This window comes from Halichoeres trimaculatus, unplaced genomic scaffold, assembly GCF_033239565.1.
Source record: "Halichoeres trimaculatus isolate MK-OKI-2021-1 unplaced genomic scaffold, fHalTri1.1 fHalTri1_scaffold_4, whole genome shotgun sequence".
Classification (NCBI taxonomy): Eukaryota; Metazoa; Chordata; class Actinopteri; order Labriformes; family Labridae; genus Halichoeres; species Halichoeres trimaculatus.
This window is the reverse complement of record NW_027437182.1, coordinates 1,535,064-1,547,563: the sequence shown is the minus strand read 5'-3', so window position 1 is coordinate 1,547,563 and position 12,500 is coordinate 1,535,064. Positions and strand designations below refer to the sequence as shown.

Here is a 12,500-nt window from a genome sequence, read left to right as displayed (position 1 = left end):
TCACACAGACTGACTTCAGAAACCCTGAGCGCAAAAACTTAAAGAAATGAAAGAAGAAAGCAGCTGAAGAAGGAAAACACACACACACACACACACACACACACACACACACACACACACACACACACACACACACACACACACACACACACACACACACACACACACACACACACACACACACACACACACACACACACACCATGAGAAACAGAGCACATAAACCTGAGCTCAGCCTGTCTATCATTTCTGCAGCGCTGAGTAAATACCACCGTAGATTCACTTCCTGTTGGGTACAGGAAGTGAACAAACAATGTTGAGGGAAAGAAGAGTCAGACACCGGAACACCAGAAGAACGTTTCACAGAATTCAGACTCTGATCTTAACTTTCCACCTTCACAAAGTCACAGTTTAAAAACCGTGTAAAGCAAAGTCAGACTTTTTCTTCTGAACACCTTTAATAGGTCCTGAATGAACTTCCTCACAACAGGAGAATTATGACTAGAAGAATTCAAACTTAATGGAATTCTGACTTCATAGAGTTCTGGTGATCATGAGTTTTGATCGGAACTCATCCTTCGCTGATAGTTTGTTTTTAATCTCACATTTCAAAACTCACTCTAAACTTTAAAGAATTCAAACAGTGACCTCTGGATTCAGACCTTATAGAATTCTGACTTTAATCCGTCGATACCAAACTTTATCTTAGAATTCAAACCTTATAAAATTCTAACTCAAATCCCAGAAACCCAAATTTAATGTCAGAATTCCGACCCTTATAAAATACTGACTCTCATTTTAGAATTCCAAACTTAATCTTAGAATTCTAACCTTATAGAATTTGACCTGATTCTAGAATTCTGACCTTATAGAATTTGACCTGATTCTAGAATTCTGACCTTATAGAATTTGACCTGATTCTAGAATTCCGACCTTTTAGAATCCTGACTTTAACCTTAGAATTTCCAGTTATAAATCAGAAGTCCCACTAATTATAACTCTGACTCTGCAGAGGTCTGACTCTAATCTCAGAACTCGGACCTGACAGTCACCTGAATATCATATCATATCATATTTGGAGGTTAAAAGTTTTGCTCAGAAAAAACTGCAGCTAGTGTTTAGCACGGTGCCATGAGGAAATGTTTTTAAGCATAATGGTATTAAAATAATTAAATTAAAAAAAAATCAATGAATGAAAAGATCAAATATTTGCTCCAATTGAAAAGAAAGGAATGAACTTTGTTTGAAGCTCAGAGTCGACATCAGGTCATGTGATCGTACGTCAGTGTTGCTCTGAAACGATGTGACAATAAATCAAAAATCAAAATAAACACAAACAAGAGAAATGATCAGAGTGTGTTCTGCCCTCACTGGGTTCACTCAGCGCCCTCTACACACACACACACACACACACACCTATAGCAGCAGAGTGTGTGTGTGTGTGATAAAGTGACTATAGGCGTTTGGATGCGCAGTGGCGTGCATCTGATCACACAGGGAAAAGTGTGTGTGTGTGTGTGTGTGATCGATGGCTCTTTGATCAGAGTGTGTGTGTGTGTGTGTGTGTAAGTGTGTGTGTGTGTGTGTGTGTGTGTGTGTGTGTGTGCTGACAGGCACTTTACATCTCCTATTGTTAGCGGTGGGCGATCGACAGACTCATATAGATCCCTCTCTCTCTCTCTCTCTCTCTCTCTCCTGGTGTCGGCACTTTTTAAAGGTCACGTTCGCCCCTCGCTCGCCCTCTCTTTCACTCTCTCTTTCTGTCCTTAATGTCTATCGCACGTCCATCTCACCCCTCTCTCTCTCTCTCTCCTCCACTCTGCAGTCCCTCGATCGTCCCTGACATGTTTCCAGAGAGAGAAGAAGCCTCTGATTGGCTGCAGCTGATGATGCAACAGCTGGAAGATGATGTCATAAAGCAGGTGCTGAGCAGTGACACCAGCGTTAAAGAAGGATTCCGTCAGTTTATGGAGAAAAATATTTTACAGACAGCGGACGTTTGTTGTTGTTAGGCCAAAAAAACAAAACAAAAACACTTTTTTTTTTCTTTCATTTCAAGAATCTGTATTTCATGTCAGTGATCTGTAAAATTAGAATGAGTAGGTTGAAATTAAAATTCAATTAAAACTGGAATTCTTCATTTTCAGGTTCCTAATATTAAACTCATTTCCCAGCATCTTGTTTCTAATCGAACGCTCTGACGTTAACAATTTTAGACCTCTCAGAATTCTGTTTCTATGGATTTCTATTCAACAGAACTCTGATTTTAATTTTTGAATTCTGACTTTAACTGAAGAATTCTAACCTAGTGGAATTTTGTCATCATAGAATTCTGATCTAGGTCTAAAACTAAAGAATTTGGACCCTATGGAATCCTGAGTTTAAATATTGTTTTAGACTCTAGCCGTATAAAACTTTGGTTTCACCTGGAAATTTCACTTGACAGAATTCAGACTTTAATCTATGAATCTATTTCTGTTTTTCCAGACTTAAGGTCTTTGCACACTGAGTCCGTTTTTTTAAGTCTCAAACTTACGCATGTTAAAAAACGAATTCGATCTCATGTTATGTCAATCATGACTAAACTTTCGTCCGTCATTATTTTTTTGGGAACAGGTTGGATTCTTTGTGTTTTTCCCCTCTGCCCAGCTCGTTTCCTGGGTAGTTTGACTCTTCAGAGACACCGTAGGACACTTACAACATCACGTGTTCTGACATATGTTCTCTGCACATTTTGGGCGATGTTAAGATGATGAATGAAGACTTGTTTGTATATGTGTGTGTGTCTGTGTGACACTGTGTCTGTGGGACGGTGTGTGTGTGCCCGCGCGCATACCTCAAACATACTGACAGTCGCTGCTCAGGATCAACTGCTTGATGATTAAATTTTTCACATACTGCTATTTTTCACAAATAATACAAAAAATAAATGCATCGGAGGCAGTGTGACAGGTGTCTGTGCCTGATGTTTTTTTTTTTTTCTGATAACAGATCCAAAAACACAGCTGAAAAAACACGGACTGAAAGTTAAGAAAGTGATGATCTGAAGGGACTAACGAAGACTTTACTTAAAAAATACTATGCAAGGCATCTGAAAGACTTTTATTTTGAAGGGCTCTTTTTAGGTATAAAATTACAGAAGATGTCTTTGAGGCTTTTATTTTTGGAGGAAGAGGATGAGACAGGGATGAAGCTAACACCTTTGGCCTCCCAAAAATTCAAATTGGTAAACACAAGCCTCTTTATGAGCTCCCGTGACATTTTTTTTAATCCCTTTACATCCTGAAACAATCATAAACATCAACCTAAATTAAAAAAAAAATAAAAAAAGACAAAAAAATAATCCTCTTTGAAGATCTGGAAGCCCTAACTGGAGCCACACCAGTTTATCTTAGAACCTCGGAACCCCTTATGACATCATCAACTATGTGGTTTCCATGGTGATGTGGGGCAGAGCTAAACTCTGGCACGAGTCCTGTTCATAACATTAGTTTGGAACCCAGAGATGAACCCATTATGACATCATCACCTGTGTGGATCATCTCCATTCATTCTAATGGGCCAAAAAAATTGGGAAATGATGAATAACTCAAAAAGTACAAGGGTTAGAAATGTGAAAAGTACACACACACTTCTCCTGAACAAGCTGAATATTTTATAATTTGAACGGTGAAAAATAATAATAATAAGTGATAATTTGGACTTTTATTTTTGAAGCCAGAGGAAAGGAAAGAAGCAATCAACTAATTTCTTCTTTAGTTGATAAAAACAACAAAATTGTTAAAAAAAGGTAACTTAGCACCAGTCCTGTTCATAACCTCAGTTTGGAACCCCAAGATGAACCCGTTATGACATCATCACCTGTGTGGATCACCTCCATTCATTCTAATCTGAGTGTGCAAAGACCTTTCAACTGCACTTCAACCATAAATTTATGGCTTCCAGAATTCTGACCTTATGGAATCCTGAATTAGTAACTTTTTTTTTCTAAACTTTTAACTTTATTAAACTTTGATTTAACCTTGGAAATGTCACTAAATTCTGACAAAAGAACTCTGACTTACAGTGAAGAATTGTGGCCGTATAAAATTTCTAACTTGAGAGAATCCGACTTAAACCTAAGGATTCAGCTGTTGCTCATAGAATTCCGACCTTAGGGGATTTCGAATAGGGTTCTAGAATGCAGTGACATCATCAGGGCATTTTTTGTTGGAATTGTTTGATCTCAGAGTTTTTAAAGTCAGAATTAAGAAAAATGTCAGAACATTAAAAACTGTCCTTTCATGCTTTAATTCAGACGTTTTGTAAAACAAACAGAATTTATTTTCTAATCCAGAAAAAACAGTTTCAGGCCGTCCACCTCATCGCAGACTGTCTGTGGCTGTTGGAGAAATGTTTACAGTGACGGTGTGTGTGTGTGGTTTCTGCTGTTCCTGAGCATAGCCCCTAGTGGACACCCCAGGAAGTGCAGGCTGCAGCTTTGGTTTTCTGTGCAAAGCATGATGGGAGATGGAAAGCAGGCTGTGTTGGACTTACTCTGTGAGACTCGTACTAACTCGGCCACCGTGAAGACGCCCGGCGTCACGAAGCTGTCCTGGAAACCCAGGTGACCTGAGAGACACGGAGACACAGGAGGACACGTTCAGGAGCTGAGTGTGTGTGTGTGTGTGTGTGTGTGTGTGTGTTTCTGTATGCACGTAGCTGAACCTCAGGGTCAAGGTCTAACACACACACACACACAGATAAACCAGAGAGGATATCCTCTACACACACGGCCCTGTCATCCATCACACACACTAAAAATCTATCACACACTTCCCCGGTCTGGACAAACAACCTCCTCAGAAGAACGCATGTAAGTGTGTGTGTGTGTGTGTGAGTGTGTGTGTGTGTTTTAACCACAGCATCAGTCTGTCTGACCACCAGGGTCAGACACAGTTCACCCTGAGTGTGTGTGTGTGTGTGTGTGTGTGTGTGTGTGATAAGAGTGTGTGTCTCACCGTTTTCTGGCTGCTCCTTGATATCTGATTCGCTGGCCTGGTTCGGGCTCTCTGATTGGCCGGTTTCTGCAGAGACAAACAGGTGAGGATGAGTGTGTGAACGAGCAGCTTCATGAACGATGCTTCACTCAGAAACACACTACGGTTACTCCTCTGTGAGCGTGTGTGTGTGTGTGTGTGTATCGATCTGTACACCACAGGACTCTGGTTTCACCTGATCACACACACGCAGCAGACTGAGCGGCAGCAGACAGGTGAGCTCGGCGGCTGATGAGGAGCAGGAGAGTTTCTCTGACCAGTTTTTAACACGAGCTGAGGGTAAACCGTGAAATCTGTCCGTCACTAAAGACACTAAACGACCACGACAACCAGCACGACCAACCATGATGGACGCCACCAAAATACACAGAAACGACATCCTGAAACAATCAGAGACATCATCTTACGACTCATCAAGAAAACCACAACAAATCAGGAACAGACAAGTCTATGGTCCCAAACAAAACCAGCATCACTCAACACGCCGCTCACAGCGCCTCCTGCAGGAGCACCACTCATCTTTACTGATGAATACATTTGGAAGGGCTTTTATTTTGAAAGGTGAATGTCAGAGAAAGAGGAAGTAGAGAAAGTGATAATCAGAAGTAAGGGACTTTTATTTTGGAGGGCACTTTATTTAAATAATACTACAAAAAGCATCTGGAAGACTTTTATTTTGAAGGGCACAAGACATCTTTGAGACTTTTTTGGAGGTAAAGGATGAAGCTAACAACTTTAGCCTCCAAAAACTTCAAATTGATAAACACAAGCCTTTTTAAGAGACCTGGTGACGTTTTTTATTCTCTTTACATCCGGAAAAAAACATCAACATCATCCTAAATCTTACCAAAAAAAAAACAAAAAAAACAAAACAACCTCTTCAAGACCTAAAAAACCCCAAAACAAATCAGGAGCAGAGGATTCCCTGAGTCTTTAACACCACGGTCACTCAAAACCAGTATCAAGGCTTTTATTTTGAAGGTAGAAGTCAGAGATGGAGAAAGGGAAGAAGAGACAATTAAAGTGAAGGAGATTTTATTTTGAAGGGCACTTCTAAAACCAAACTGGAGCCCTAACCTGAGCCACACCAGTTTAACTTAGAACCTCGGAACCCCTTATGACATCATCAGCTATGTGGTTTCCATGGTGACGTGGGGCAGAGCTAAATTCTAGAACCAGTCCTTTTCATAACCTTAGTTTGCAACCCAGAGATGAACCCATTATGACATCATCACTTGTGTTGATCATCTCCATTCATTCTAATGGGACAAAAAAATTGGAAAATGATGAATAATTCCAAAAGTCCAAGGGTTAGAAATGTGAAACGTACACACACACTTCTCCTGAACAAGCTGAACATTTTACAATTTGAACGGTGAAAATCAGTGATAATTTGTTTAAGGAGTACAACTTTAAAAGTGTCTTTTAGACTTTTATTTTTGAAGTCAAAGAATAGGAAAGAAAAGAAGCAATCAACTAATGTCTTCTTTAGTCAATAAAAACAACAAAATTTGTATAAAAAAGTAACTTAAAGCTACTTTTTAAAGCCCAAAGCAAAATGTTTTTTTTTTTTTTTTGTAAATCCAGAAAACCTCTTAGAGCAGAAAGTGTCTTATATTACAGTCATTATGGTAATTTTGCTCAGACGTTTTTTTTAATGTCAGAAATCAGTTGTCACACCTGTCAGACTTCAGGTCAATCAGACTTCTGATTAATTAGACGGACGGTTGATTTTTAATGAAGCTGAAGTCATGTCACGGCCAACACGATGCTCAAACCTGAAAACACGTTTTCTCTCTCAGCTGATTTCTCTCATTTCAAAGGTTTAAAGATGAAGCTCTGATTTTCTGTCCTGGTGAATCTTCAGCTCACAGCAGAACAAACACAAAGCTCTGAAATCTCAGCCTGAATTCAACGTCTGAGGCGTTTGTTTCCAGGATTGTTCAGAGAATCTGTCACAGCCGACCAGCAGAGGATCATGGGAGTCGTCTGACATCGCCTCCTCAGAGAAGAAGAGAAACTCTCTCCTCCTCTCTCTGTTTTTACCCAGCATGCTCTCTGCTCCGATGCAGCTCCGCTCCTGCAAATGATTTAGCGTCTTCAGGAGCATCGATCGAAGCCGGCCGGCCGCGCTGCAGATAAAATAGTCGGAGGAGGGGGGGGAGTGGAAGAAATATTACCCATCATCCCTCTGGAGCGGGCCGCAGGGGCCATGACTCAGGATGGGACTGAGACGGATGGAGGCGAGTCGGGCTCGGTTTGAGGAGAAGGAGAGAAACTTTTAATTATGATGGAGTTAAATAACAAAGAGGGGACGAAGGAGGAGACGCAGCCGAACTCTGGAGCGTCTGAGGAGGACGGAGAAGGAGGTTTGGCTTTAGAGAAGTTCAGCTTCAACACTAAACTTTGGGAGTGTGTTGGAAAAGTTGGCGAGGAAAAAAGAGACGGTATAATGAGGAGATGAACCCCCCAAAATATCACATTTGGATATTTTGGTTTAGTTTCTGTGTTTTGAGATGAAGACTTGACAAAGTTAGCTTATCGAAGAGTCAGGATGTAAATAAATCTGACCTCTACTTTCTGATCTTGTGCAGAAACTGGGCTACAAAATTTCAGGAACATTAAGAAAACAGATTTTCAGCAATGCTCCAAAACAATGCACACCAAACGTGTATCAAGAGAGTGAAATGTGCTGATTTTAAAGCTCCTACGAAGACAATAAAGTGACATATTAAGAAGATTGTCATTACCGAAGTGTATGGATAAGATTTTTATTTATTTTATTTTATTTATTTTAATGTGTTATTATTTTTTTATTATTTATTTATTCTATTTTTTATTGTTTTATTTTTTATTATTTTATTCTATTTATTTATCAATTATTTAGGCTCCAGCCACCCATGACCCTGAACAGGATAAGCAGTATAGAAAATGGATGAATGGATGGATATTTATTATTGAACTTATTTATTTATTTACATTTATCATTTTATTTTATTTGTTATTTTATTATTTATTTATTTATTCATTTTATTTGTTATTTATTTATTTTATTCATTTTTTAATTTCATTTATTTTTTATTATCTTATTTTATTTTATTATTATTTTATTTTATTTTTTAATTTATAATTTTATTTTATTTTATTATTCATTTATTTATTTATTAATTTTATTTATTATATTATTATTATTATTATTAGCAGTAATATTAGTATTATTATATATATATATATATATATATATATATATATATATATATATATATATATATATATATATATATATATGCTTTTTATTTGGAGCTCCAGAAAATTTCTCAGGATCTAATTCACGAAAGGATTGAGCCGCTTTAGTGCAAATAACTCACCTTCATCCTCATCAGAACAAATAGTTACCTATATTACATTCATTACGGTATTATGACTCGCAGCGTAAGGCTCCTTCATGTATCAGAGAAAGCGAAACTTTCCACCTGAACTCCACAAAAAAAGTTTGCTCGTCAGTTTGGATTGCGTAAAAAAAAGACGCAGCTTCAGGAAAATGTGGAATCAAAAGTTACGATAAGATTTATTTAAAGCTCCTGAGAGGAACACGGTGTTTGTGCTGATACTGGCGCCCCCATGTGGCTATCCCATCACGCACATGAGTAAAATTATATGAGCTAAAAATAAACATCCTGCTTTATTTTGTTGTACGAGCTGCCTCACCTGACACCTCCTGTCATTAAAGGCACAATCTGTAAAATTTTGAAATCTAAAATGTGGTTTTTGAGAATTCTGAGAAGTCTGGTTTTCTTTTGTAGGCCTAAAATAGTTTTCTCTGATAGTTTCAGTCTCTGTACTAATTACCAAAAAAATATCCTCACAGGAGCTTTAACGAAAAAATTCATGAAACAATCCATCGTATTAAAAAACGACAACTAGAGGAAAATGAGATGATTGAGAGAAAATTAAGCTCAAACTTTACAGGATTACAGATTGAAGTAAATTTCTAAAACAGAAACTTTTTGCAGCAAGAAACACTCCACACACACACACACACACACACACACACACACACACTCACGCTTACACACACACACACACTCTCACTCGGGGACAAAGTGCAGCATTTATCAGCCTTGTTTTGCATGCTGTTCACTGCGTCTGTTTGCTTCAGCAGCTTAAAACAAAGAGCATCAGGCTGTAACCACGGTAACCAGGGGAGGGGGTGATGGGTGTGTGTTGGAGGGCACTTTCACACACTCACCCCCCGACACACACACACACACACACACAGCTCCCATCCTCACCCGCTCATTCAGCCGTCATCCCCCCCGTCCAGGTTAATTAAATATGCTAATGAGGCGTGGGAGCAGACCGGACCGTCTGCATCCAGCCTCACCCACGGGGGGGGAGGGAGGAGGAGGGGGGGCAAAATAATACAAAATAAAAGCCTCTGAGGGGACGCAGCGATGTCCCAGCTTCTCGCTCTTCAAAGTCTGAATGTGCTAAGTTTACACCTTCAAAATAAAAGTTCATTCAAGATTCAAATCAACTTTTGGATACTTCCTTCAAAATAAAAGTCCTTCGACACCCCAAATTTACACCTTTATCAGACAGTCTCTCGTTCTGGCTCTTTGTGACCCATACTTCAAAATAAAAGTCCATGTTAGCGTATCATTACCCTGACTGTGTCTATGACTCTGACTTCTCTGCTATTAAAACCTCCTACAAAATAAAGGTTCATCCAAAATAACACTTGCAAGATTTTTTAATAACTTCTACAAAATAAGAGTCCATCCAACCCTTTATTTTAACACACTTTTAAAGCTGATGCTACACTTTCTCTGACACCTCCTACAAAATAAAAGTCAATTAAAGCCTAAAGTTCAAACACTGATATTTCTGATATTCTCACACCTTCAAAATAAAAGTCCATCAAAACACAATATTAATATAGTTTTATCACACACTCCTTTTGACTTGCTTGCTTTGACACATCTACAAAATAAAAGCTCACATAAACATAACATCTCTGTTTAAAGACATCTCCTTCAAAATAAAAGAACATCTGAATCCAGAATAACATGTTTCTATTTCTGACACTCTACCTCCTCCCTCCAAAATAAGAGTGCATCAACATGTGCTTTCCATGCTTTTCTATAACCTCTCTCTGCTTTGCTTCCTTTTTAACCTCCTACAAAATAAAAGCCTTCTTGTAAAAACCAAAAGTTTACACTTCTTTGCTTAAATTTTCAACAAGTTGTACTGCAGCTCCTCCTCCTCCTCCTCTCTGGGGCTTCATCATGAGGGGAACCATGGAAATGTTCACACACTCTCACACACACACACACACACACACACACACACACACACACACACACACACACACACACACACACACACACACACACAGGCTGTAACTTTCTCTAAAATCTGATCCAAACACACTTCAGTCTCTGCATTTGTTCGGCCTCTGATGTCATCTCCCGTGTGACTCGTATATCACACACACACACACACACACACACACACACACACACACACACACACACACACACACACACACATTAGAGCACTTAGAGGAAACAATGAGCCCAAGTAGAGCGAGCGAGGTCTCTCTCTCTCTCTCTCTCTCTCTCTGTGGGAAAGTCAAACTCTGTCTCCCTGGAGGTCGCTCGCTCACTCCCTCGCCCGACCCTCTCTCTCTGCTTTTCTAGGAAAGAGAGAGAGAGAGAGAGAGTAGGGGGCGAGCTACTGGATGATTCCCAGAAAAACAGAAAAAGAAAATCAGCCTCTCTCTCTTTGACCTTTGACCCTGAAGCTTCTTCCTCTCTCTCGCTTCTTTCTGTCTCCTACAAAATAAAAGTCCATCAAAACGTAAAGTGTAAACGCATGATACACTTCCTCCAAAATAAAAGTGCAAACAACAAATTGGCATCGAAATTGTGAAACTCTTTGACTTTTATTCTCTCTGAAAGCTCCTACAAAATAAAAGTCCATCCAAACTATTTTTTTTTTCAAATCTTTGGGCACCTCTTTCAAAATAAAAGACAATCTGGAATTAAGATGTACAAACTTTGCAACCTCCTACAAATTAAAGCTCTAGTAAAATATTTAATTTCACTTTTTTGACACATTTTACACAATAAAAGTGTTTTGATACAATGGATAAAGATGCTTTTCCTACAAAATAAAAGTCCATTAAAAGATTAAAATTTATGTCACTTATGACACCCTCTCAGCTTTGCTCTCTGAAAACTCCTACAAAATAAAAAACAACATAAGAACATTTTTTATGTTAAACACTGCCTCCTACAAAATAAAAGTCCATCAAACTGTAACTTTTGACATTTCCAGGCACCTATTACAAAATAAAGGTCTCTCCAAAAATGACATCTAACTTCTCTACAAGCCTCTTGTTCTCTTTTTGGCTTGCTCCAGCAACTCCTACAAAATAAAAGTCCATCCCAATGAAACGCTCTTTCTTTCTTTCACTTGTTTTCTGTCAACTCCTACAAAATAAAATCCCCCCCAAACATCAAACTCACGATCGTTGATTTTCTGTCTTGTGCACCTACAAAATAAAAGTCCTTTAAAACATTGACCATTCAAGCTTTCAGTCACCTCCTTCAAAATAAAGCTCCCTCTAAATATCAGGTTGTTGCACACTTAACTCCTACAAAATAAAAGCCTCCTGTCAGACATGTGTAACACCCTGATGACGGCTGGCGAGGCCTTTCTGTTTCAACATGGCCGCCGCCGTCAACACAGCACACCTCTCTCTCTCTCTCTCTGGGCGAGTCAGCTTGGGTTTGTGTCTGGTCTCTTGGCAGAGCGACAGGCGCAGAGACAGAAAAAACCTGTTTTGGCGGCGGTGCTCTCCCTCCCTCTCTCTCCGTGTGTTGGCTGAGACGCCGACCGTTGACCGGGCGAGAGACATGCCAAGAAAACAGAGGAAAACAGAGAGAGAGAGGCTTCCAGCTGCAGCGAACGTTCACATGTTTGTTTTATTTTTTCCTCTGGTAGAGAAGAAAGAGTCCCCACCCGGCTGGGTCAGAGCGGAGTGTGAAACAAACGCACCCCGGTCGTCATCGATCGACGGCGGCGATTCAGCTTTTAATGAAATGAGGAGACGTTTGAATTCATTTGATAACGGCCACAAATCAGCCGCGTCGGCCCGGGCGGAGGCTCCCGATGGATTAACTTTATCCAACACACACACACACACACACACACACACACACACACACACACACACACACACACACACTCACACACTTGAAGTGAAGCACTCTTGATTGAAGCACATGTCCCGCCCACTTTGACTGACAGGTGTGAAATATGAGTCATAAATGTCTGATGAGAGGAGTTTACAGGAAGAGAGGAGGATCAAAGTTTGGGTTAAACTTTAAAAACCGATAAGTGTGTTTGTTTTCTCCACCTGGGCGGAGTAAAAGCTGTTTTTATTTACTTTGT

At 39.5% G+C, this 12,500-nt stretch overlaps 1 protein-coding gene across 7 annotated transcripts in view; it reads right to left on the bottom strand.

Moving 5' to 3' along the window:
* nfia (nuclear factor I/A) overlaps positions 1 to 12,500 on the bottom strand; it is a 212,455-nt gene that overhangs the window by 39,810 nt on the left and 160,145 nt on the right. For all 7 annotated transcript variants that reach the window (XM_074667590.1, XM_074667589.1, XM_074667596.1 and 4 more), the window contains exons 3-4: positions 5,001 to 5,066; positions 4,537 to 4,611 (exon numbers count right to left, since the gene is read on the bottom strand). In XM_074667590.1, the coding sequence (XP_074523691.1) occupies positions 4,537 to 4,611; positions 5,001 to 5,066 (141 nt within the window). The remainder of the gene's footprint in view (positions 1 to 4,536; positions 4,612 to 5,000; positions 5,067 to 12,500) is intronic.